Raw genomic sequence first — 26,451 nt, 5'->3', positions numbered from 1 at the left:
CATATTACCTTCAAATACATGGACAAGAAGTTGTTTCCAACTTTCTTTATGGAAACGGGGACAGGGAAAACATCCCTTGCAGGCAGTTGCTGAACACACAGGCACTCATGCTCTTGTGATGTACCACATGCCTGTAACAGGTAGCATTGTTCACCACAACAAATATATGTGTGTTCTGATCTGGTCGGAGTGTCAAAGAGACTAAAAATGTAAATCCCTACTATCTTAAATGAAACCTTATAATTGGCAGTGGTGCCAGAAGAGCCATTGATTTACCTCCACAGTTATCAGACAACTGGTAAGTTTTGGAGTTTCAGCAAAATACATCCCCTCTCATTCCCTTGTTGGGCCAGTGAAAGTGTGCAAAGAACCTCTCTTTCATTTATGGAACCCTCAGGTTCTCCAGTAAAGGGGCCTTATATTCTCTTGTCAGCAGGACTGTCCTGTGGGAATTTAGTATTGCCAGACAACTCCTGACTCCAGGATTCAGGGGTGAAGGGCTTATTTTACAACTGTTCACCTTTCCAAAAGACTCACAAGACACCAGACACATCCCCATCAACAAGCACCTGGTACTGGTCTTGCTTGTGCAAACTCACCAGAGCAGGATGCTCTTTTTGTGAATGTTGTGTCCTTATGAACTCCTATCTATCAATTGCTCACTCTTATAGCTTATCTCTCCATTGAGGAAGAGCATATATTATATTATATGATATGATATTGTATTATATTATTATTATTTTTATATTATGTTATGTTATATTATATTTTATTCTGCTGGAATATGGTACATTATTGGCATTGGGAGGATCTAGTGGTATCATAAACCATGAACCCAATATAGGACCATATTACACATTACCCATTTTTATGTTGCATGTTTATTTTGGGGTAGCGAGCTTGAAAATGAACTTTTTTCAAAGTGAGGCTAACAATGGTCACTGATTGGAATTAGAATGCTTTGGTTAACTTTCATTAAATGGAGGACAAAGTGAGGGACGGTTAATTTTGGAGATTTACTGTATAATCATATATTTAGCAAATGTTTCACAACATTTGCCATATATTTTGCAAGATCCACCAAAAGTTTACTTCATAATGAGCAGTTTGGGCCAAATATTTTAGATAACTATGCCACATAATTTGGTCTTCTGTGCTGCATAATCTCAGTAGACCTGAAAATGGGAAAGCTCTGCATAGTGGATAGGGGGCTGTCTTTATAATGATGAAATCCATATTACACAGGGAACTGTGAAATATATATCATATTTCATGGTTCCAGGTTAAATATTGGATTTTACCACTCACATTTGTATAATAAAAGCATCAAACATGAGATATAACTCACAACGTTTGTAAATAGCATCAGAACTCTGATATAGCACCATGCAGCACGTGGTACTTATTATATATTGGAATATAACATATACAAATCATACGTTTATTTGTGGAGAATTATGATAAACACAAGACCTTTTTTTCAAATCGGCAAAAGTTTATTAAACAGTATGTGAAATACGGGGCTATAATATTTTATTGTCTGTAGTAAAAAGAAGAGAAATGTATTTAATTATGTAGGTAGCAATATAGGGATTTACAGAAATCGTAGAAATCAGCCATTTTAGAGGTTGTTGACAGTAAGATGTTTCTACGCCTAATTTTCATGGACAGAAATACTAAACAACATAAATGTTGTGGCCTAAATATTGCTTAGAAAAATATTGCCAGTTGAGGGTAAATGTTCTATAATCAACTCACAGGTACTGATATTGTTCTGAATGATAGTTAGAATATGATATTTATCTTAGGCAGAATTTTATTACAATATTTCAGTACCATCCCCAGCATGATACAGATACCAATGGGCCTGATTGGAATTGGAATTAGCTATCATAAGCAGACTGCTAGTTAAACAATAGGCAGTGATTAAGCTCAGAGATTTTTTAAGCTGCTCCTGTAGGTTCAGCCAAAAGTTAGGGGCTGTTTAGGAGTCTGGTGGTCCACGGACTGCCAGACACATGGGGTACGGCGGTGGCGGCCTTCCAACCGCCCTATTTTGACTTGGGCAGTTGGACCACCCTGAGACTGCCACAACCGCCAGGGATCAAAGATCCCAGGCTGTGGTACGTTGGTTGTGAGCCCAAAATATGCTTGGCAGGACCGGCGTCTCTTGGCGAGTGTTGGCGTCTGTCGTGGAATGGGGAGGAGTGCGACTGCGGGCAGGGGTGAGGTGTTCTTCAGTGATCTTGCTCTAGTTTGTGTGTGAGAGGCATGGCATGGGTTTGTGTGTGGTGGGTTTCGAGAAGCAGAAATGGACGCAGTGGTGGTCCATCCAGAGAGGTTCTGTGGTGTGACTGAAGCGAATGTTGTTTCCTCCGGCGAAGATGGGGACGAGAGTGTGTCCTGCCGTGTGGGTGGGGGTGGAGACGAGTTTTTTCAGTCCAGTGTTGGTGAGATTCTCTAGGAGGGGGCTGTGTTGGGGTCGTTGAGGTTGTCTTGGTGGAAGTTCAGGTCTCCAAGCAGTACATAGTCCATGTAGGCAAGGACATGGGGAGCGATGTAGTCTGCGATGGAGTTGGTGTATGGAGAGCAGAGTTGGGTGGTCTGTAGGCGAGTGCTCCGCGGAGTGTCGTTCTGGGGTTGGTCTGGATCTGGAAGTGGATGTGTTCCATGGGGGGTGAGGCGTCATCCGAGTTGGTGGTTGTCAGTCGGAGGGAGCTTTTGTGAACGATGGTGAGGCCTCCTCCGGGGTGGTAGGGGTGGTTTTTCCTCATGATCTTGTATCCGTCGGGGATGGAGGTTGCGATGTCGGAAGTGGAGCTGGCATTCGTCCAAGTCTCTGTGAGGTAGGCGACGTCGGGCGAGTGGGTGTTGAGGAAGTCCCAAACTTCTACAGAATGTCTGTGCAGGGAGCACACGTTAAGGAGGATGCAGCTCAGCGGTTTGTGTGCTCTGGCATACGGACAGTAGGCGGTGGCTGTCTGAGTTCAGAAGTGGGTGAAGGTGCGACAGCAATGTTTGCAGGAGAACAGGCATTGGGAGTTGCTTGGCGTCAAGAGCTGGCAGTTGTTGTTTTGTCCAAGGTGGAATACGTGGAGAGTGCTGGGGTCATAGCGGTGGGTGGCCTGGGAATCAGGGTCCCTGACGCTGGTTGCGGATGGGTACAGACGGGCTTGCCTTTGGCACACCTTTGGCGCGCCAGCGGCTCACCCGGTGCACACAGCCGCCAATAGGTAGGGGTCGGGGAATGGTGACCAGCTGGGAGATAGGAGAGGAAATACTCTGGGGGGGGAGTGGCCGCGGGGGCAGAGCAAAGACAGAAAAATGAAGCAGAAAAAAGACAGAAAACAGCATCAGAAAAAAAGACAGAAAAAGGCTGACAAAGCAGACCAGCAGAAAAGCAGGCTCTTCCACTGGACCACCAGGGATGTGGTGCAGGCAGGAGCCTGCGGGTGAAGGAGGGCCTGAGGTCTGTTCTTTGAATGAAGTTCAGCTTTGGTTTTCAAGTGTGGGTTTCAACTTTCTATGGACTCTTCCCATCAAAGTCATGAAGATGATTGCCAATCACTTCAACACTGAAGGAACTACATTGCTCCGCCACTACCCCTGCATAGTTTTCAGCAACAACTATGTGACACATAGGACCATGGAAAATTAAAGAGACCATCTCAGGCAGCCAGATCCACGCCAGAAGCCTGGTCATCTCCAGTAAAGTGCTGATCTTGGATAAAACTAAAAATATGGTAGGATGGCCACCACCGCACAGTGTTTGGCCTCCAGCTCACAATACCTTAAATGAGATCTTTGAAATACCATATGCTACTTTTTTCTTATATGATTCTTTATTTTTTGGGTCGAATCCATTTGGCGTTTTGAGTCTAGGGTTGTGTGAAACCTGACAGCGCATCAAATGAGTTATTTATTTAATTTTTTAACCACTGGTAGTTACATATAATGCATAGCTATTCAAAATCTTCTTTTGATAAAATTGCTCTGTTCCTTCCAGTACATCTTTCCAGCCTTCCAATTTGTATCTCACCTGCTGGCCATCCGCACCCAAAATCCCCAGCCTGCCTGCTTAAAACTGCCCAAAACTCTAGAACCAGTGAAAATACGCAGTTTTTTTGTAGTTACATTCATTGTTGTTAGGCACGGGTAGATTACGTGATTTTCAAAGAATCACAGGATGTTGAGCGTTTATGGCGAGAGTCAAACCCAGTTCCCAAGATTTGAGACTGACCGCCCTAGCCGTTAGGCTGCATCCTCTCCCCTCTCTACATCCTCTCTTACTGCCTGAAGAGCCGGCTGCCCATCAGTAGTACCCCCTTCCTACCATTACCCATCCTGATCCCATACTGGCCTCCTCCACACAGTCCTAACTGCCCTCCCTGGCACCTATCAGTGGTGTGTGGGAGAATGTAGTCTTTCAGATGCTTTTTCTAGCCCCTGGATATCATGCATAGTGACATCAAAGGGGCGGAAAGTACAGAAAAACTCCAATTACTAAACATAGCTGGATTGTTACCATGTTGACAAGCTACTCACACTGTGTGTGCAAATATAATATAGAACTTAATAATCCTTTTAATTCTATCCTTGTATTCATCAATATGCAGTGATCTGTTGTGTACCCGGCTGCTGAGCTGGAACTCTAATCAAGACTCTACCTTTGTAATTTCCTTCATCAAAGTGATTGTATGTTTGAGTAAATTCCACCGGTAGACTTTTCTTCAGATTTAGTACTTCCATTAAAATGAAACTTTTAAATGACCATCCAATTTGATCAGATGGAAACAAATTGATCAAATATGCACTCTACAATGAACCACAAACCCACATTTCAGGGGCCCATGAAGCATACAGTATGCAGAGGCTAGCTCTAAAATTGTCCTCAACAATGACCAACAGCAGGGAAAGTGTTGTGTATAGCTTACTAGACCATAAATGTGTTGTATGTTGATATCCATATATTTGCTTATCAAGACGTAGAAGGTCTTGGAGCACACCCACTGCTTACCATTGGTTGGCTTTCGTCACTGTCACTTGCCTGCTTCTTATTGGTGTCCCAGCTTATCAATTTTGTATTTGTCCCAGTCATGAAGCATTGCCTCTTTACAACCTCTTTTTATTGGCTGGCATTGCTGCTTCCTCTGCCTGCTTTTCAAGCACTGCTCTTTACTTTTGTATGAAGCACTCCATTAAAGTGTGTGTGGTTCTGAGCAGCCTCCCTTGTGCACATCTCTCCTCGCGCACTCCATGTTGCTCTCTGTCGACTAACTGCATCTCCCCACCCCCTGCACTCTTTTGTGTGTTTCTCCCTATTGCTTCCCCCTCCTGCACCATCTGGGTTGTTTTCCCCAACCCCTGTGTTGCTTTTGCCTCTTGTGTTGCTTCTGCCTCCACCTCCCCCCTTGTTGCTTTTGGATCCACTTCAGAATTGCTCAAGCGTTTGCCCCACTCACAATGCTGTTTCACTGTTCCGTCCACCCCGTACCGTGTTTTTTCTGCTCCTCCAGCCCACTAAAAAGAAAAGCTTGAGCTCGTTTTATTTTCCTTTTTGTTTACCGATGCAACTCAGGTTGGACACTAATGTGGGCGGCTGCACGAAAAGCTTTGTTTTTTCTTTTCTTTAACATTAGCCACACACTGCACACCATCACGGAGGCTGTGCAGCATGGCTAAAAACCATGAGCAAAGCCAAATTACATTAGGTTACAAAGGCGAGACCCATTGGCTTTGCCAATGCTTGTTTCTGCTAGTAGTGTTGACATCTTATGTATTAGAGACCTTGGCCTCCTTGGTCAAAAGCCAAAGGTGGAAAGTGGAGAGCCATCATTATTTCTCCCGCGCGCCTGGCTGATATATTTATATGTTTGAGTCCTTGCGCCGTGGGGCATCGCATAGCGAGGATACACACACCTTACACACCTTGCCAGGAAAACAGAACAATTTCAGAGCTAATGGCGGATTGATTGCACGGTGCCATTAGAAGCAATCAGAATCCCCACCGCGCGCCCGGCCTGGCCCCCATTTGCCACCAGGGTGGCGGGAGAGGTGGGGGACTCCTAGGGGAAGGAAGGAGGTAGTGGGGTGCAGGTGGTAACGGGGCTGGAACAGGCTGCGTTGCCAGCGCATTAATAAACAGGCCGACTTCACCGGACGCTTTGCGTCCTCGGAGACGGCGCTGCAATTTGCGTCTGTCAATAATATATTAACCACTTGAGGGTTGTAATGACATTTCGCATATGGCAGGGTATTTTTAAAACGGATTTGTGAGCGAGGAATTGTATTAGAGTCAAAATCGAGGCTGTTAGTAGGCATCCCCCTAGAACAGTCTTCCTGCAAAGATTACCGAGCCTGTACATTTACTTTACTCTTCACAACGCCGAACTCTTTTTGCTGAATTTTTTTCTGTGCGAAGGCGGTAGATCTGAGGGTAAAAAGATGCTAAACACAAGCAGGCCAACATAATATACACTGAGGGTAGGTGTCCCTCTCTGAACCTGGTGCCACCCTACGAGGTTGGTGCATCAGGTCCCACTCACAGGGCGACCTAAAACTGAATGGTCACTCCCTTTACATTCACCTGATATCATTTTTGTATTTTACCACATATGTGGATTTTGAACTTATTTGAGTGAATTTGACTGACATAGTAATGTTTATTAAAGTTGGACTAGACCACCTGAGCTGCCACATTGGGGCCATCTTTGCCTCAACTCTGGTGCCTGCTAGTACTGGGATCCCTGGCGGGCAGGCGCGTTGTTTTCGTCTCGGTCTTTATGCAGAGGTCCCTGTATTTACAATAATACAAACCAATATTCATATTTAATTGTAGGTTTCGTATCGTTATTAGTTAATTGTAATGCTTTGTGCTATACGTGGATGGAAATACTGGGACTGTCGCGTAGTTCTTTAATACTTTACCGCCGTACTCCGCGAGAGGTTACTCCAAGGGTTTCACAGGCTACATTGTTACAGGATCACTCCTTCCTATGCTTGCTCCATCCGTGGCACTCAGTCAGTGGGTGTTAACTTGCGAGGGGCTTTCACACTGTTAAAGACCCCCCAAATTTCCAAATATTTTAAGTGTGTGAGAGTGGGTTTGGAGGCTGGGAGTGGGTGGGGCTGTGAGCTCATCACTGTCCTTCCACCAATGCAGAAAGTGGGTGGAAGGAGACTGATAGAGCTTAGAACCCGGGACGGCTTGACTAGACCCTCCTCAGCTGCCCCAAAAACACTTACGGAGGCTTTGTGGGGCTACACTGCGATCTTCTGTGGAGATATCAAGACCCCTGATGGACATCAGCAATGCAGAGCATCCACGTGCAAGCTGGAAATCCACTCTGTGTAGGCGTTTCCATCTCACCCAGCCTTTCACCAGCTGATATTGACTCCTCAACAGGAGGCCATGTGACGGGAGCTGATATTGTGTGACACACAATGACACTAGGAGAGACGATGGTACCATACTGACCTGCGACAGAGGGCATTCTTTGGCGAGTGTGCTCTGGTTCATCTCTTTGAGCAGCTCCCTTAAGGCGTTGCGCACCGTGGCGTGGTTCCACTGTTCTGCAGGCAGATCCTCGAGTTTGGAACAACTGCACAAAGACAAGAACAGACCATTTGACCTTCCTACTGTAAAAAAATGTTCATTTCCTCTCCTCTCCCTCTCTCGTACTTTTAGCCAATCCTCCTTGGTTTCCCAACTCCACTGTCCACCCTTGTTGCTCTCCTAACTCCACTTCCCACCTCTCTACCCGAAACCATTCTTCCTTCTCAGCCTTTTGAGAAGCTGTGCATCGTAGGCGGCAAGAGGCTTCCCATGGACCCCAGTCAGTCTGAGGGATGTTGTACAGCACATGTCGAGGCTTATCTTACTAAGACTAGTCGGTGAAAAGCCAGCTTGGGGAGCAGCAATAGACCTGGAAATGAAAGGGCAGGACAGAGGTAGAGGTGCAGCGGCAAGGGGCACTGAGAGAGCGGAGTGAGCACGATTACTGAAGAGAGCATGCCTTGTGCTCTCGGGCTCAGTCAGAGGGAGAGAGGGGGCAAAGAGAAACAAGCATTGGCATAGCCAATAGGTCTCGCCTTTGGGACCTTATAAGTATTTAGCCATGCAACAGTTGCATAACTAAATACTTATAAGGTCCCAAAAGCGAGACCTATTGGTTATGCCTAGTGGCCATGCGGCCACGAAAGTGATCACGATCGCGATCAAACATCAAAGCGGCAACGAAATTGAAAGTAATCGCACATGCACTGTAGCTCTAGGCTGGCCTGGTAGCACTTTTTGGAGCCCTTTCAATAAGTCTCACCAGACCAGCGCATGCGCTGGGTCAGGCGAGACCTAAAAAGGAGGTTGGACACAGTTAGAGGCAGAGATGAGGCAGAGAGAAAAAGGATGGCTTCAGAGAGAAGAGGAAACAGGGCAAGGGAGCACTGAACTTGGTGAAGAAGGACATGAAGGGAAAACAGTGCAACTCAGAGCAAGAAAATAGAGAACAACGACAATGTAGTTAGGGAGAAATTGAAAATGGCTGACAATGTAATTGATGCTGTTCCAGTCCAACAACCATTCAGAGCTTGACTATAGGGGAAGTCCCTCGATTTCTTTAAAGGCCAAACCCCCTCTATTAAAGGCAATCGTGCCACCTAACTCTCAAGATCTGCTTTCATTCATTTAAGGATAGGTCATTCCCCAAACTGCCCTGTGTGGACTTACTACCAATCCTATAGCAGTGCAAACCTCAACAGAGTTCATTACTCAAACGCTTTCCATCTTCTCCACTCCTCGGTTTTCCTGGAACCACTGTGCATAGAACTATGGCTGAAAAGGTGGCTGACGCCAGAGAGTAGAACGTGACTTTGTCTAAGCCACAGAATTTGGTCAAGTGAAAATGTTGGGATTAAATGCACATTTTGTTTGCATAATTTAGACGATCTGCATCGATCCTGAACTTTTCAAATTCTGTTTCTACTATAAATCGTATTGCAGACTATCACTGGGTCACCCTTTGCTTGGCATGCTTTAGATTAGAAAATATGTACTATGGCAACCTGGCAGCCTTTTGGGCTTCTTTAGGCATCTTCTTGGGGCTCTGAACATTCTACCCTCATTGGCATCCATAAGGTTTTTGTACAGTGATAGAAATACATCCTGGTCATTAATTTCCTTTCACCATTTTATAGCATAGTGATAGTTGGCGGCTTCATTAGTAATGCCATGGTAACGACATGTAAGTAGGGACCTGGATGTCGATGGAGTCGCCTTTATCATGCATTTGCGTCATTGACTCTAGTAACAGTAATAGTAGTAAATTAATTTATTAACGCACAATACCATATCAGATCCCATTACATGAAAAAATATCAGGCATACAAACATGAACTTATACAATGATCATACTAAGAAACACATAAAAAAAGAATAACGATAATATAGTAATCAGGTACCACTGTCTCTGAAATCCCTACATTCCATTCCAGAATCAAGTTCTGAATAAGAGAGAAGCACGCAATGGATTTTTAGTGATTTTAACTAAGGCTGGTTAAAATTTTGTGTTCTGCCTGCAGAATTGGACACATTTTAGCGACTCTGCGTTACTTTTGTAAAACGGAGCACTGGTCAAATTCTGCAAATCGCTGTGCTTCAGAATTTTTCTCACAAGCAGTAAGTTGTTTGGCGCTCGCAAGATTTAGCGCTCGCAAGCACGATTTCTAGTCTCTAGGAGGACATCCAGCGGGAATTTTCTAATGTGGGCGGTCGCGACCGTTCACAGTCAGAAGGCTGCCACTCGGGGAGACAATCTACTCGAGCGGCAGCAAAATCCACTCAAGTAGCTAAGCCCTCTGGAGTGCCACGTGGTGCTGTTTGCGCTGCTTTTTTGGTGTGGAACGCACTCCCTGGGCTCTTTCATAGCTCAAGCAGCGTGACATGCCTAATTTGCCCATTAGCGAAACTCTGTGGAAACTTGCAGAGCTTTTATGTAACTCTGCAGAATTCTGCAAAATCAAATTCTGCGAAATCCGCCCACCCCTAATTTTAACCACATGACGTCACAACGTAATTTTCCCACTGGTCACCAAACTGCAGATGTTTGACCTCGATAGCCTGCCATGGACTCATCGCTTAGGGGTTAGACTGCCGGCACGGTAAATTAGGAGACTATGTTTTCACTCTGAAAAGTGTCATAACTCGAAAGAGGAGAACCAAAAATCAATGGCTGACAGCTGATGAAACCCTCTTGCCAAACAGGACCAATCTTACCAGCCTGGCCCGAGGACAATGACTATGGTGTCACTGAACACCTAGCATTCTTACTTTGAAGAGAACATAGAAGATACGTTTGCTCATTTTTATTCGTCTCCTAGTTTTGTGTATTGTGCCTTATAGAATCACCATCTTGTCGTTTGAGCTTGGCCTGGAATCTACCCTGTTGAGACTAGGTGAACTTCACCCTAATGGACCACAGTCTCTTTTGTTTCCGGCAGAAAGTTAGGGATTCGTGAGAGAGGTTCCAGAAAGTATGTCAGTTTCCATAAGAGCCAAAGAACACACTGAGGCCAGGTCACAAGATGAATGTTGGGGAGGGGGCACTAACCTCTGTAACTGGATTTTGAGAGTAACCACATGGTACACATCCTGCAGCATGTCAGCAACAGTGGCATCGGGGGCATCGGTCACGTAACTGAGAGGCATGGGGTTCCATCTGCCCACTTTGATGATTCCTGTAAGAAGAGGGAAAAAAGGGTGTGAACTATGTCAAGAATGAGTAAACTAGTGCATGAAGAATTCTGTTGTAAGAATCCTAGGAAGTCTCAACTTTGATTAAAGCACTCCTCTTCATCATTTCCTTGATTGTTTAAACCGAATTACATATACATTTTAGGAAGATGTGGTGTGTGCAGCCCGAGCATCTACACAACATGAGTCAGAGCAGAACACACACAGCAGCCTTGGCAGCATGGAAACTGTGAAGGAGTGTAGAAACCAGTGGTGTCGCAAGGAGTTTTGGAGGCGGCAGTCCCCGCTCTTACATGCGACCGTCGCGGGCCAGCAGAGGCACCGCCCTTTTACCTGCACCTGCCACAGGTGGTGAACGCAGGGACCGCCATGGGCGGCTGAAGGTCTAGCTGCACCACTGGTAGTAAGAGCTTAGGCTAGATACATACATCAATCAGCACTTTAGTGAAGTTTTCCTTCGTGGTTTTACTGGTGGTATCGGTTCAGTATAATCTGAAGAAGCAGAAGCAACAAATTGTGATTTGGAGTTGAGCTTAGAATGTCCAAGAGACGTATGAAGGACAGTAGAGGTTAAATTAATGCGATAATGTCTGAACTAGTAACACTCCTTTCTGCAGTGTTTTAAAGATTTCCAGCTACCGTCTTCCCTCTCATACATCGACCTTTACTCTTTAACTACCATTTACTTTCTCCTTTCCACATTCCTTGCATCTTCCATATCACCTCTTTTTTCTCACACAGTACTTATTTCTGCCATCCCTTGTCTTTTCTACCTCCCTCTTGTCCTTGCTCGCACTCTTCCGCCTCTCTGCATGCTTTCCACCTTTTTTTCGCATGTTCTTCCCACTTGTCCTTCATCTCACTACTCCAGCTGACTTATTTCCTATAGTTTCTTCCTTTATACCATTACTCGATACTATTCTCCTTCCCATATTATTTGTCCTTCCTGCCTTCATTTTTCCTTTCTTACTTCATCAGGTTCTTTCTTCCTTGATCTCTTCCTTCTTTCTTTCCCCTTCTCCCGACCTCCCTTTCTTGCTCAGTCCTTTCTTTCAGATCCTCTCTTGCTAATTGCTGGAAACTGATGACTGGTTGAGAGAGTTAAACCCTGCTGAAGCCGAAACCACAATCTCTGTCAGGGTGAAACACAAGCACACCTCAAATTAACCTGTGCTCAACCAGCTGGTAGCTTGGCACAAAAGCAGACAGGCTTAACTTAGAGGCAAAGTGTGAAGTATTTATGCAGCACTTCAAACAGTAATAAAGTGAAAACACAACACGAGAAAACCCACATTAATTTATAAAAATAGAGTAAAATTTAATAAATTGCTTGACATTATAACACCAAAGATCCTACCAGTAAAACCGGAGATATGCCATTTTAAACATTTAAGTGAAAATAGTGCCAAGAAGCACAAAACGGCAACTGTGTTTTTCTGGTCACACTGGACCGGGAAAAAAATTACAAGTTCATGCTGACCACGATGGCCAGCTACAAGGACCTATGTAGGCCAGCTGAACTGAATACCTTAAATCCTTGTTGAGGATCGATGCAACGTCTTTGCTTTGAGTTGCGCTTGCCTGCGTTGAAAAACTGTCAACGTGGAGCTTGCGATGTGAGGTCCTACGCCAAGATGGGTGGAGCAGCGAAGTCAGCAGCTGTCAATGGGAGCTTCCTATGCAAGGTCCTGTGTTGTCGTTGAAGAAGTCGTTGAGGCTTCTGAAGACTTGCGTAACGATGCGCTATGGTCGAGGTGCATCACACTGGGCCGGTGCTGGTACAGTCACTGGGCCTTGTGAGGGCCTGCATGAAGGTGAGTCACGCTGCATCTAGCTAGGTCGGTTGTCGGCATTGTCGAGGTGATGCGTGGCCCTGCGTCAGAGCTGTGTGATGTTGGGTTGATTGTCAGCATTCAAGAGGTACTGCGCTAGATCAAGCTTGCAGAGCCATCAAGGCGATGCACGGTCCTGCGTCGAAGATGCATGATGCAGAGAAACCTGTTGAGTCCCTGTGGCTCTGAGATCAGGTGATCAGCCGACTGACCATTGGAGATCTTGGAGTCCTGGGACACACAGGCATGCTGATTTCAGCAGGGCAGCTCACAGCAGAAGAGTACTGGTGCAGCAACAGCAGTCCTTGGGCAGCAAACCAGGTCAGCAGGCAAGGCTTCACAGATGGGCAGTCCTTCTTCCTGGCAGAGTTCACAGGTCCAGAAGTGATCTGAAGAATTGGGGTCTGAGGCCCAATATTAATATGTGGTGCCCACTTTGAAGTATGAGAAGTTTCCAGAGGCTTCCATCCTGTGGGGTGTCAGCATCCCCTTCCTCCCAGCCCTGGCCCCAGGTTTTCTGGGGAACAAAGACTATTGACAAACCCTGTGCGAGTGCTCAGGCAGAGCCTTTGTTATGTGCAAGTGTGGTAGGTGAAGCTCACCCCCCTCATCAAGTCAGAGATGGCCCATCCTGCCAACACCTATGGCCCTTTGTCTCACTGTCTGGGAGCAATACACCAACACCAGCTGCCAGCCAGACCTAGTCATGTGACCCAGGATACAGGCAGCGAATGGTTGGGACAAGAAAATATCAACTTTCTAGAAGTTGTATTTTCAGAATTGTGACTTAAAATGTGACTTTACCAATAAAGAGGGATTTTAATTCCGGATCTTTAGAGACCAAACTCAACATTCCTACCTGCTCCTAATTGAAGTCATCACTTAATCACTTATGGTAACCCAATGTTATTCTTAGAGAGGTAGGCCTTCCAGTAGTGAAATATGAATGTACCAGGACATGTAAAACTTAAAAGTACATTTCCAACTTTTAGAAACACTGTGCTGTGCAGTGGACTGTTTCAGGCCTACTCTAGGGGTGAGTTATATGTATTAAAAAGGAAGGATTGGACCTGGCAAAATATTTTTTTGCCAGGTCTAAATTGCAGTTTGAACTTTACACACAAGCTGCAGGCTAAAGAAATGTTTAAAAGTGCTACTTAAGTGGGTTGCAGAATAAGTGCTACGGGACCACTAGTAGCATTTTATATACAGGCCCTGGGTACATGTTGTACTACTTTAATAGGAACCTACAAGTAAATTAAATATGTCAATTGGGTGTAAGTCAATTTCACCAGATTCAATGAAGAGAGCACATGCACTTTAAAACTGGTTAGCGGTGGAAAAACCACAGAGTCCTAAGGCCTACAAAAAAGAGATCAGCAAAACTGGAGGAGGAAGACGAAACGTTTAGAGGAAGACCGCCCTAAGGATGGCATGTTTAACACTAACTTAATCCTTCTTAACTTTCTTCCCTATTCCTTCCTATCTTCCATGACACTTAACACAGCATACCAATAAACCAAACTTAGATAACAATAAATAAACAAAACATATCACAAAGAATGTATCTGAACATCGCAAAGTAGAGATGTAATAAGTCGAGTACTTCACCCTTTGAGAAGGTGGGGGAAGCTTTCAACTTTGTCTTCATCTATTATGAGTAGTTCAAACCCTTGGCACGCATCCCTTATGATTATTTTCTGCTCCTGGATGGTTTGTGGCCTAGAGATCCTGGAATAGGAAATTGTGGCAGTCTGCAGCCCTCTCTCTGTCACCAGGTAAGATGGGCCGAGGATGGTGTGCTGAAAGGGAAGTTGCAGTGGTTTTGCTGAGGACTACTCGACTTGGGTGGTGGGGTTTGGCTGACTGCTGGTCCCGGGGACCAGGAAAAGCAGCATTTGATAGGTGATGGAGGGGAAGGAGTTTGGGGCTTTATTGAAGTGAGGGTCTCTCAAGGCAGGGAAAAGCTGCAAGTGACACCTATCACCCAACCGCCCTGAGCAGCCCCTTGCGGTGGAGAAGATGTTTCCTGCTAACACAAAGGGCCACACAAGCTTCCATTATTGCGTCTTGTTAAGTTTATGAGCTTTGCCAATTGCGAATTTCACAAAGTTTTATGATAATTTTGTTAACTTTGCAATCAAAACATCGCTGGATTTAATAACAATAAAACATTAGTAACCAAAAAGAAACATAGCTACAAACAAAACACGACTAAACGCAACATTAAAAAAAATAACACTAAACAACATAAAAGAATAAACAAAAACACTAGCAGAAATACAGCTGAGCAAATCTAATCTAGTTAAATTATGCAGAATAAAACTAGACAATGTACAACATGGGGAAAACATTGCTAGCATAACAATAATAAGACAGAATCAATTAGGACCAAATAACCAAATGAAGTAAAAGGTCAAACCATTACTAAACAAATCAAATCAAATCAAAGAAAAATAAGAAAAACAAAAGATAAGAAAACCTTGGCAATATTTTTTACTGACCGAATCTGTTACTTCAATATACATGTGGATTTGATCAAGAGGTGGAAGTGCAGAAACTACGCAATCACTGCTCTCCAGCCAATCACGATGGCCCTCCAGCATCACTGCCACTGTTTCAAAATACAGGGGCTTACTTACAAGCCCCTTGCACCGCCGGAGCATCAAATTTTGAGCCTGCTCCATATTTACCAGGCAGCACTAAGCCACTTTTTTTTGCTTAATGCTGCGTTGTATATTTCGTTCCATTGAACACAGTTTTCTGCGTTAAAGGGGTGTGGAATGGATGTTGCTGGGGACATTCCCAGTAACATCAATGGTTTTTTGACACTGCCCTAGACTTACAAAAAATCGTAACTCTGAGGCAGCACCAAAAACTTACACCTCCGCAGGGGAGGCGTAAGGGAGGCACAACGGGGATAAACATCTTTGTTTCTCCTCGTTTTTCCTTTTTCTATGTGTGCTGCATTCTTCTGCACACCTAGAAAGAGGAAACAGCCTCTTGGGATTGTTTTTGTGCAAGAAGGATATCCTTCCGACACAAAAATAATGCTTGCTGCAATGCAGGCACTCTTGCACCATGGTGCAACGGTACCTGCGTTGGCGAACGGCAGCCCATTGCATGTCAGCGCAGGGGAAAAGGATGGGAATGCACCGTATCTGATTGATACTGGACATTTCTGCCTTTTTATTTTGCCATGGGGCAGCACAGCTGTGCTGCCCTATGGCAAAAACTCAATAATTAGGCCCACAGTTTTTCAGTGGGGCCAATCGATTTATTTGCTGCACCCATAGGTGCCCCGGAACCATTTGAGTAAATCGAGTGATCCAAGTCTCCTGCAAAGTTTTATTGCACCCTCTTTTGAAGTGGCCATGCAATGCCCTTGCGTTTTCACCGCTGAGGTTCAGACCTTCTCTGTCCTGACTGTGAGTACATCACTTTTTAGATGCTCACTCACCATGTTGGTGTGACATGCTGTCACTCATGCTCATCATTTGACTGGCAGACCTAACAACCTCTCAGGGTCGCCGACATACCGAAAATACTGTTGATTTCCTTGCAGGTCAGACTACCTCTTCAAACACCTCTAATGGCTGTGCTTCAAACTCCACTTCTGGTATGTCCTCATAAAAGTAGACATCTTCTTGCTTCCAGACCATCAGACATGTTTAGCCGCCTTTTCCAGCAGGGAGTCCAAAAGCACCGAAATGTTGAGCAGGATTTAATCAGCCAGAGCACAACAGTTCCCTCGCACTGGCCTTGGCAAGGCGGCTTTGCAGCTTCACCTCTGAGATTTACCATACGACGCAACAGAAGGACGCTGTTTCCCGGCCAGCTGTTAGCTGGGGTGCACGAACCGCGATTTCATGTGTGGGTGAGCAAGAGTTAGTCACAGATAGCACATAGCACAGCTGACATGTTCCCGCTTGCAACCGGCTATAAAGCAAATGCAAAGGCAGGACTGAGCACTGAATACCAACTGAACACGGGGTCTGTGTTCTTCCTAAATTATGAATACTCAACCAAAGTACGGTGGATAAATGAGTAGTCCCAAGGTCACACAGAGTGTCTGTAGGAGAAGCAACGACCTTAACTTCTGGCTTTTTGCCTCCAAAAGCCTCTGCTGAACATTCGGTTGTTTATAAAATGCTTTTATCCCAATCGCTGTACATAGAAATTGTTTATCTTTACAATTAATAATATACAATCAAAATAGGTACTTCTTTTGCCAACCTCAAAAGAATGAAAGGCCGAGGGGAACTTTTATGATGTTCAAACCTGCGGCCTGCAGTTTGCACACAGATCTCAACAGCCAATCGTAGAACCATCTGACTAGCCGTATCTAATACAGTGGCGTAAGGCAACTTGAGGGCCTCCCCTACAAAGTACATGGAGGCAGCCCCATGCTCCGAACCCAGTCAGGAGCTCTCAGGCCAGGGGCCCACTGCCCATGCACAGTGCCGAAGGGGTCCCCCTGTTGCTCTGGGGTTCACCCGCACCACTGGGGCTGCGGGGGCTAATGTTATGCTGCTGATCTAATACACGCATACCAAAACTACATGTCCCTTCGCCGTCTTCTGCAAGGTGTGAGGTCTCATGCATGCAAATATGTGGCCCCAAATATAAAAATGAAAAAGGGATGACAACAGCTGAGACTTGAAGCGTATACTATCTACATAGTATTGCTGATTGAAATAACCCTATGGTTCAAAATGTTTTGATGGAAGTCAAGGTTACTGGTTAATCCAGTACGTATTTGTTATTGATGGCTATTGAAATCAGTCATGTGCTATCAAGAAACCATTGCCTGTGTTTACTCTAGGTGTTGTGTCAGATGAAAAGAACAGGAAGTAGGTGCTATCATTAGTTGGAGCAGCCGCGGTCCGTGCAGGTAACAGCGGTGGGGGGGGGAATTCGAGGGACGACGCAGAGGGAAAATTAAATAAATAACTACTTTCCCCTCTGCATTGTCCCTCAAAATCCCTCCTCACGCGGCCCCACCTCCCTACCCCTTTTATCTGTACGGACTGCGGCTGAGTGGGAGGGTACCCGAGTTCATGTGGCTGTTTGGTGGGGTCAATAGACAGGCAAGAGGAAATTAAGTATTGTTAGGTTGCAGGGATATGATTTCAAATGAGGAGAAGTGGTGATCTATGGAATGAGGTGTGGGCAGTTTGCAGAAATACAATAATAGAGAATAAGGCAGACATTCATGTGGCTTATAGTATGATACTCTTAGAGAGAGAAGGACTGCAGAGGGTGGAATGAATGCAGGGGGTCATGTTCTGAGACACGCTTCAAACTCACAAGCAGTCTCTACTGGTCTTCCTACAGAAGGACTTTGAGGTGCACTGCCTTGGCCCACTGAAGCAATGGATTCTATGGCTGGCTACACAGACCAGCACGTCACAACTGCCGGTAGTGATGGCACCTCAGTTAATGCTATCCTGAAGAGGAGGCTCGCTGCCTCCGACACCATACAGACTGTCTTCCTGACAAAGAGTTTCAAACACAATTGTCTAGGCCAAGATTTATAATGACAAATAAGAACATGATACATAGTTTTGACATTCCCAGATGACATGTCCACTGTGCTCTGTTCTTCCTCCCAGACATTTGATCTGGAAAATACCCAACCGCAGCAGCAGCAAACTACAGTGTATATGGCATGAGCAGTTGTGCACAGATATAATGGAGTGTCCGGATCACCCTTATAATATTGAAACAAAGATAATTGATTTCCCTCAACACATACAGTCTGACCTGCAAGAATGAGGGCATAGATGTTAATTTCATTAGGTCTTCTGTCCCTTCCGAGTATGTTTACTATATTTTTGGTATTCACAAACTATGAGTTTAATTTTACTAATAGTAATTTTACAACTACTTCGACTCCACTCTTGTGGCAGAAACGCCACACATAAAACTATAGGGCTGTCCTATCCTTTTACGTGCAGAGATATCCGCCCTGACTGCGGAGACTCAGCAGTCAAAAAATTGCGATCAGTAAAATGAAACTTGTAGTTTGTGAATACCAAAAACGTAGTAAACTTACACAAAAGTGTTGGTTTACCTTTGTGAACCAGGCCCTGAGTGTTCACTTGCTCAAGGCCCAGTGGCTCTAGTTCATAGCAAGGTTTTACGGTGTTTGTTAGTCCACGTAAAACATCCAGGGCCGCTCAGGCACAGTTCTTTGAGACAGCTGGTGGCAACTGAGGCCCACTGGTATCAATTACGTTTTGAGAAAACCTGGACTGGTGCCTTCTTCGCTTGTGTGGTGATGATGTGTTGTTGATCCGTAATGCACTCAACCGAATGGAGAGAAGGCTGGGGTAGGCCTGGAGCACTCTTCCAACATTTGCCACCCAGGCTATCACAGGTAAACTCATGCCAGCTTTGGGTAACAATATGAACTGCCTTAGACCTGTCACATTGTGAATTGCCCTGCCACAGCAGAAGGAACCAAGGCTGGCGCGTTAGGAACCATGCACGCGGTCTGCAGACAATTCCCACCGCATACCATGTCCCTAACTTTTTTGAAGTTGTTTGGGTAAACTGTAGAGTATCTTTTGGTGTCAGAGAGTGGGAGAGGGCAAGAACATTAGCAACATTCAGGAAACATGCGCACTGACAGACCAAGGTAATGGCGGGAGAAGCAGAGTTCAGAATAGTTGGAAAACAGAAGCAGAGTTCAGAATAGTTGGAAAATACATCAGGTCCACTTAAAAAAAAATAGGAATGAAGGATTGCGTCGCAAAACCATAATTCGAAAAGGTTCGGCAATTCGCTGTGCTTCCTGACAGGGTGGTATGGGAATGTTAGGGAATTGACCTCTGGAGAGAAGGCAAAGTACGTCATATCTTCAGGTAAGTGCACAGAGTTCCATGTGCATCAGCAGTATACGGTGTACTTGAGGTCTCCTTTCAGATTTCACCCCTTCTAGAACTTCACAAGAAAGTAGTGCTCTGCTCACATGCCATTGGACGGATGGGAGGCACCGCCATATTAGCAGAACTCCTGAATGTGATTCAAAGCTAGTGACCACTTGTGGCGCTGCACACTCTACACAGTCCCTCTACCAGCACCGTTGCTCATGTGGGGCATTGACTGGGACACTCAACACTATCAAGCCCTCGAGTTCGGAACCCACTTCCTGTAAGCACAGTAGGTGGCGAGGGATGCCTCAGCAAATGGCAGTCTCACGCGCACAGCCTTCCTTGTCGCCCTACCATCTGCGCCTGGGTACCTACCTTTGGAGAGTGAAGGTATTTACCTCCACTGTGACAGCCGCAGGCTTTCCTTGCCTACTCCGTTTGACTCCCTCGCGCTCTCCCGTGCCCATCGTGCAGAAGTGTCCCCAGGTGCAGTGTCGCCATAGCATTCTGTAACCTGGGGAGGCTGATGGTGCGCGTGCTCAGCTCTTGTTATGCACATCAACGTCACCTCAGATACACTGCAGGCCCCTGTCATAGTCCCGCAGTTTGTGTTTATATGTTGCATCGTGCTCTCACATGTAGCCACTCCTGCGAGATGCCACAATCAGTAGTCCGTTCGCAAAAACGGAATTATTGCCCTCTGTCGCACTAACAATGGAGAGTTGTTCTACAGGGCTTAAAACCGACTCCATCCTCTGTCAGGGCACTTCCAAACCTGTTGGTCAAATAAGGAAATACTGTGCAGCGCGATAAAAGAATTCTGCCCTCCCAGATCACATAATTTGGTTAAATGTGGAAACAGGACTTGCAATTCAGACATGATTGTCCCACAAACCTCAAATTAACCAATACATCGCTTTTCATCTCTCGCCAAGACACGGTTCTATAAAAAGTTACAAATATATTAAATAAGAAGAGTGGAATTAGAGGGAAAGGGTAAGCACCACTTTAGTGCAAACTATACATTTTAATATATACATTATTTCCAGCAGTTGCTGCTGTGGGGCCCGCGAGCATGTGTGCGCGCGACGCGGAGGTCCTGGCACGTCTGCTGTCATGTCTCACGTGTCAGACAATAAAAGCATCTTCAGACCTGGCACCATCGCATTGGTAATTTATTGGTGCTATATTTTATGGCAAGCAACAAACAAGCAAACAGACCAAGGACACTTTTTCAAAAGACAAGGTGGGATATGCTCTCACTCAGAGAGCAAGAACAGCAGAGCGCCCTTCCCGGGGGGGGGGGCTTCCATTGCTGCTGGGGGTGGTCTCGACTGGAGATCCAGAACAGGGGCTCGAAGGGTCTGAGCTTCAACTTCAAAGCGAGCTTCAGAGCTAAACGCTTGATCATTGTTTACCTTTTGATAAAGCTTGCGTCCTTGCAAGGGGCACAAAAGCTTGAAGTGTCCCAGTCTCTCTGGGCAACTAACAGAACCTGTGGGTCGGTGGGGGGCAGAAATATAGAGAAGTCTGAAGACATATTGGAGGGACGAAGGAGTCCGCCACATCTCAAATATCCTTAGAAGCAACCTACCTGGCAGCATGCTACTCTATATAAACTCACACTACCAGAACACAACACGAAGAAAGCCTTTTGGCACTTTCGGGAGAGACACCAAGAAATGAATGTTCATGGCATGCGATCTCCCTGGCACCTGTGTAAACAGGCTTAGGGCACTATGGTCGGCAGTGTGAGAAGCTCGCCCTGCTGTGGAGGTATTCTGGTACAGGGCTGTCATTCTGATGTTTCACCTACCCATATCCTTTACATTTCCGCATGTATAGACACAATTCAGTCGACAGTGTGTGCTTTGTAAACAACTCTTTCCCTGCCAGCATCGCTGCAAAGCATGGGTGCTTTTTATATAACTGGAAGGATTGGGCAGTGAGCTGAACGTTTGCTGCTGACAATTACTGGGACCTGAAAGTCACCAGTTAGAACCTGGTAAGGTTAACCCAGCCTAACGTTCTTCTCCGATTACTATATTGAGTATTGTCAATGGGTTAGCATCATCAGCTGGTAATAATAGGAGGTGGGATAGTAGTGTTTATTTAGGGGTAGGATGCCAGAATAAGGAGACAGCTATTGGTAATAGGAGTGAATACAGGTAGAAGAGCGGAATAGGGTAAGAAGATTGGTTATTCATTTTAAGGGGAAGTTTATTTTATGTATGGGTAGATGGTGACTCAACCACATCAGCATCCAGGGAAACACACTCAAATGGATCTCATCCTTCTTCACAGGACATACTCAGAGAATCAGCCTGCCTTTCTTCACAGCTGACCCTAAGACCATCACCTGCGGCGTCCCCCAAGGATCGACCCTAAGCCCCACTCATGACAAAACCTGCATGACAGCATTTGCAGACATCATAATATCCCATGGGCTAAACATCATATCCTACGCAGATGACACACAACTCATCCTCTCTCCCACGACAACCCCTCCACCACTAGAACTAACTTCTGCGCCGCCATGACCAGCGTCTTTGACTAATTGAGGAAAAACTGCCTGAAGCTGAAAACAGACAAGACGGAAATGCTGATCTTCAGGAAGAACACCTCCTGTGGGACAGCAGCTGGTGGCCCTCTGAGAACTGTACATACCCACAGACCATGCCCGCAACGTCAGCATAATCCTCAACACCGAACTCACCATGAAGCGCTAAATCAATGCAGTCTCTGCATCATGTTTCCACACCATTCACATGCTACGGAAAATCTTCAAATGGATCCCTATCAACTCCAGGAAAACCATCACCCAAGCCCTCAGCACCAGCTGTCTCTACTACCGGAATGCTCTCTATGTCAGAATGACCACCAAGCTCTTCAAGTGACTCCAGACCATACAGAAGGTAGCAGCTAGACTCATCCTCAACCTCTCCAAATGCACCTACATCACCCCCCATTTCAGCAACCTCCACAGGCTCGGGAGGCGGAGCTTGCCCGGCTGAAATATGGCCGCCGTGATTTAGTGCTCCGCTGTACACCAATAATATCCGCCATTAATCCATCACTCCACTGCCCTGCTCCATTGCGGATGCGTTGGATTCGTTCTCCTGGGACCTCGGTCCGTCCGAAGATGCCTTTGCCTCCAGCGTAGCCTTGCCGGGACTCGCCATTCAGGGAACGGACGACTGTGGCATGGTGCGGGCTTCTGCTCACGCGCCTGAGGGAGGTGCCGGGCGAGTTTCCTGAGTGAAGTGCCGGAGGGGTGAAGCTGAAGCCGGCGGCTGTCCCAATTGCGCCCACTGCTCCTGCCGATGCCCTTCGGCGGTTTGTTGTTCCGCTGCGGAGATTGCGGCGCTCCCGCTGCTGTAGAGCGGTCTCGCTCTAAGTGTGCTGCTGTGTTGGGGACGGAGGGACGGCGCGGCTGGTAGCTTCATGGAGTGCCCGGGAGCAGACCCCGGAGGCCTGGGCTGGGGGATGCGCTCCCGCGATGTGGCCTCTCGACAGAGCTCCTGTCTGAGGTGAGCTGCACTTTGGCTGTGCTGCGGGGGGCCCGGTTCTGGCCCCGTTTTGCTGCTTGCTCTGTGCCCTTTCCTACTTTCTAGCCCCCCGCACTGCTGCTTGTTTTGGGCCTGCCCTGAGGAGCTCCCTGCGATGTGATCTCTGCTGCCCGGGGGCTCTATAGCGGTGCCGTGCTTTCATTTGTGCAATGCCTAGTGTCGTCCACTTCTGCCTGCAATTGGTCTGCTTTCGGTGCCTGGAGTGAAGGCTTGGACTGCTTACTCCGGATTGAGACTTCTGATTGTGGAGTGCTGCCCGCCTCATCACGGAGGTCACCTTTGTCCAGGTGCCGTCTCACGCTCTGTGTTGCCCCCTTCGATCTGGCTGGATTGCTGGACAGGTGGTAGGTGGACATCTTTCCTCGTCCTTTAACTTCACGCTCTCTCTCCTGGGACTGTGCTGTCTGTATTGTCTTTCTCTACCCTCGTTGCTACCCTTGTGCACCTGGTGTGTGGGCTGCTTGCCGCGTGACAGATCTTGCGATGGGGAAACCTGATAAATCTCAACCTAAACTGACCTTCGAGCAGCGCAAGTCCCGGCGCAATGAGGAGGCGGCGAACAATGCACTCTCCAAGTCGGAGGCCCCCACTGACGACCCAGTTGGCGACATTTAGCAGATCATCGCGTCCATGCTGCAGGGAAAATCGACACGTTGGCCTACAGAATGAACAGGATGTCCGAAAGGGTCGACAAACATTCAGAGCGCATAGATATGGCAGAGCATCGCATAGCAGAAGTTGTGGAGGCGCAGACTGATACAGGTGACGTACAGAACCGTCTTGAGCGTACTTTGACTGCCCGACAAGATAAGGCTGATGATCTAGAGGCTTGGTCGCGACGCAGTAATCTCCGTATTTCGGGCCTGGCGGAATCTACGGCAACGGGGAACATGGACATTTTTGTGGAGAAATTGTTGACCACTCTCTTAAGTGCGGACATTTTTTCCCCGTTATTTGTTGTGGAGCGAGCGCACCGCTCACTTGGCCCTCGTCCCCAGCCTGGTGCTCCGCCTCACCCCATAACAGCGAAGCTTTTGAACTACCGGGATAGGAATGCTGCGCTTTGCAGAGCCAGAGACCTGGGAATTTTGCACTATGAAGGCTCCTCTATCTCTCTGTTCCCGGACTTCACCCTCAAGGTGCAGGAGGCCAGGTGACAATTCATCCCCTTACAGCGCAAACTGCGTGACCATAATGTTGAGTACGCTATGATATATCCGGCACGCCTTAGGGTCCTCTTTGATGGCAAGCCCGGAATATACTCCGATCCTCAGTACCTGCAGAAGGCTTTCCGGGACTGGGAGAGGGCTGGCAGGCGTACGACGGATCAAAGAGACACCCCTGATCAGAACGATGCTCCTGGAGGTCTTGATGACAATGACTGAGTTGCTGTGCACTGACCTTAATTGCTTTGCGTGTGTATTAATGATTCTCGATTTTATTGTGATATGTCCATCGCTATCCCGCTTTCTGCGGGTCATGTCATATGTTCAGTTCATTCATGTGCGGTGAACCTGTCATAGGCCCTCTTCTCCCGTACAATGTTATTTCCACTTAACATGTTCCCTGGGTTGTGATGCACAGATTCTACATTATCTCTTAAGGAGGCCACATTTTAGTGTGTTCCTGTCATTAACATGGCATGTCGTTGCTGGAGGCTTGCTAATGGTTTGTTGCTGCATGCCATGGTTTCTTTGTGGAGTTTTGTCATTTGTAAGCAGTGCTGTAGCGGTGGGTTGGACAAGTTTGTGCTGCTGGGTAACATCTGCCCCACTGCATTAACCACTGCTTCACTTCCTATTTTTTGGGGGTTCTTTCACGTTATGCACGCTGTGATTACCGCGTGGATGTTTTTGTTTTGTGGTATATGGGTAGGTGGATGCTCTTCTTTGCAAAGTTGGGGTGTGCAAGGTGTGGGTGGGGGGGTATGTTTATTGGAGCTGTTATTTTCTTTATTTTCATTAAGGATCACATGTCTATTTTTTGCAGTCATGGTTGGGGCATGGTTGGTGGGCATGCGACCAGGCATTACTTTTGGGGCACTCATGGGCGACTTGACAGAGTCTCAGGCTAGGGCTAGCTTGCCCAAACGTTTGACTTTCATGACATGGAATGTCCGGGGGTTAAATGACCATCACAAGGTACGGAAAATTATTGCCTATTTGAAGCGCAAGGAGATTGATGTTGCATTGCTTCAGGAGACGCATCTGCCCCCAGGCTGTGTGCTTCTAACTGGTAGTAAACCTCGGGGGCCTCTCATGCAGCTTGTTTTACTTCGCACCCAAGAGGTGTTTTGACGTGGCTTAACCCCAAGGCAGGTCTCAAGTTAGAATCACTGACGTCGGACCCGACGGGCAGATATGTTGTTTCTAGATGCTATAGTCCGCAGTGGGAATTCTTGATCGTTAACTCCTATGGTCCTAATTATGATGACCCAGGGTTCTATTGCTCCCTATTCGCATTACTCAGGGATCGCTGTTCCCTGCCGTTTCTTTGGGGGGGTGATTTTAATTGCATAATGGATACGTCTCTTGATCGCTCAAGGGGTCCCGCGTGTCCGCTTTCTGCTTCGGCGAGGACGGTAGCGGACATTGCTTTACAATTGCAGCTGGCTGATGTATGGAGGTCTCGTTCAGGTGTTCGTGGGGGCTATACGCATTACTTGGCGAAGCATGACATCCACACGCGTATTGACTATTGGTTTATCTCGCAATCTCTGTTACCTAAGGTGTTGGATTGCAATGTCTTGGCTCGCTCCTTTTCAGACCATTCCCCGGTCATGATCACTGTGGCGGTGCCCTCTCGTGCCCCGCCTCCTTTTTTGTGGTGCTTTCCCCCGTACTCTTTATTGGATTCTGTCTTTCACTCCAAGTTGAGTGGCGCGATCTCTGAATTCTTCAATAATAATGTCGGATCAGTTGACTCCTTCTCTATGGTGTGGGAGGCGTTTAAGGTCTGCATTAGGGGCGTTGCCATTAGTAAGCATGAGGGCATTCTTTGAGCTATTTGTGGCCGGCTCGCTTTATTGGAGTCCAGACTTTCTGACCTGGAGACTCGTTTATCCCTTACTAACGATCCCGATCTCCAAGAACAGCTCAAGGCCACACTTGCTGAATTCCATGAGGAGGCTGACAGTGAAGTAAAGCATATGGGGAAGTATGCGACTGCTAGGGCGTATGGGGAGACTGACCGACCAGGCTCAGTGCTGGCCTCGACCACACCGCCGCCGTATGTGTTCTGGCGGTGTGGTGGAGCTGGAGGGTGTTGATGGGTAACTCCTGACTGACCGTGATGAAATTAATGCTCAGTTCCGCTCCTATTATCAGGAGCTGTATCGCTCCAGACTCGCCCACAGTGACGAGGACATCTCTAATTATCTAGATTACATCGAGCTTCCCTGGTTGCAAAACTGGCAGCGTGAGTTT

At 46.7% G+C, this 26,451-nt stretch overlaps 1 protein-coding gene across 4 annotated transcripts in view; it reads right to left on the bottom strand.

Moving 5' to 3' along the window:
* The window catches only part of SATB2 (SATB homeobox 2), a 390,132-nt gene that overhangs the window by 192,813 nt on the left and 170,868 nt on the right, over nt 1-26,451 (bottom strand). For all 4 annotated transcript variants that reach the window (XM_085648674.1, XM_085648676.1, XM_085648677.1 and 1 more), the window contains 2 exons: nt 10,605-10,731; nt 7,478-7,601 (listed from right to left, as the gene is read on the bottom strand). In XM_085648674.1, the coding sequence (XP_085504800.1) occupies nt 7,478-7,601; nt 10,605-10,731 (251 nt within the window). The remainder of the gene's footprint in view (nt 1-7,477; nt 7,602-10,604; nt 10,732-26,451) is intronic.

The sequence above is a fragment of the Triturus cristatus genome, chromosome 3_2 (assembly GCF_964204655.1).
Source record: "Triturus cristatus chromosome 3_2, aTriCri1.1, whole genome shotgun sequence".
Lineage (NCBI taxonomy): Eukaryota > Metazoa > Chordata > Amphibia > Caudata > Salamandridae > Triturus > Triturus cristatus.
The sequence above is the reverse complement of the archived record's forward strand: the minus strand, read 5'-3'. Positions and strand labels throughout refer to the sequence as shown.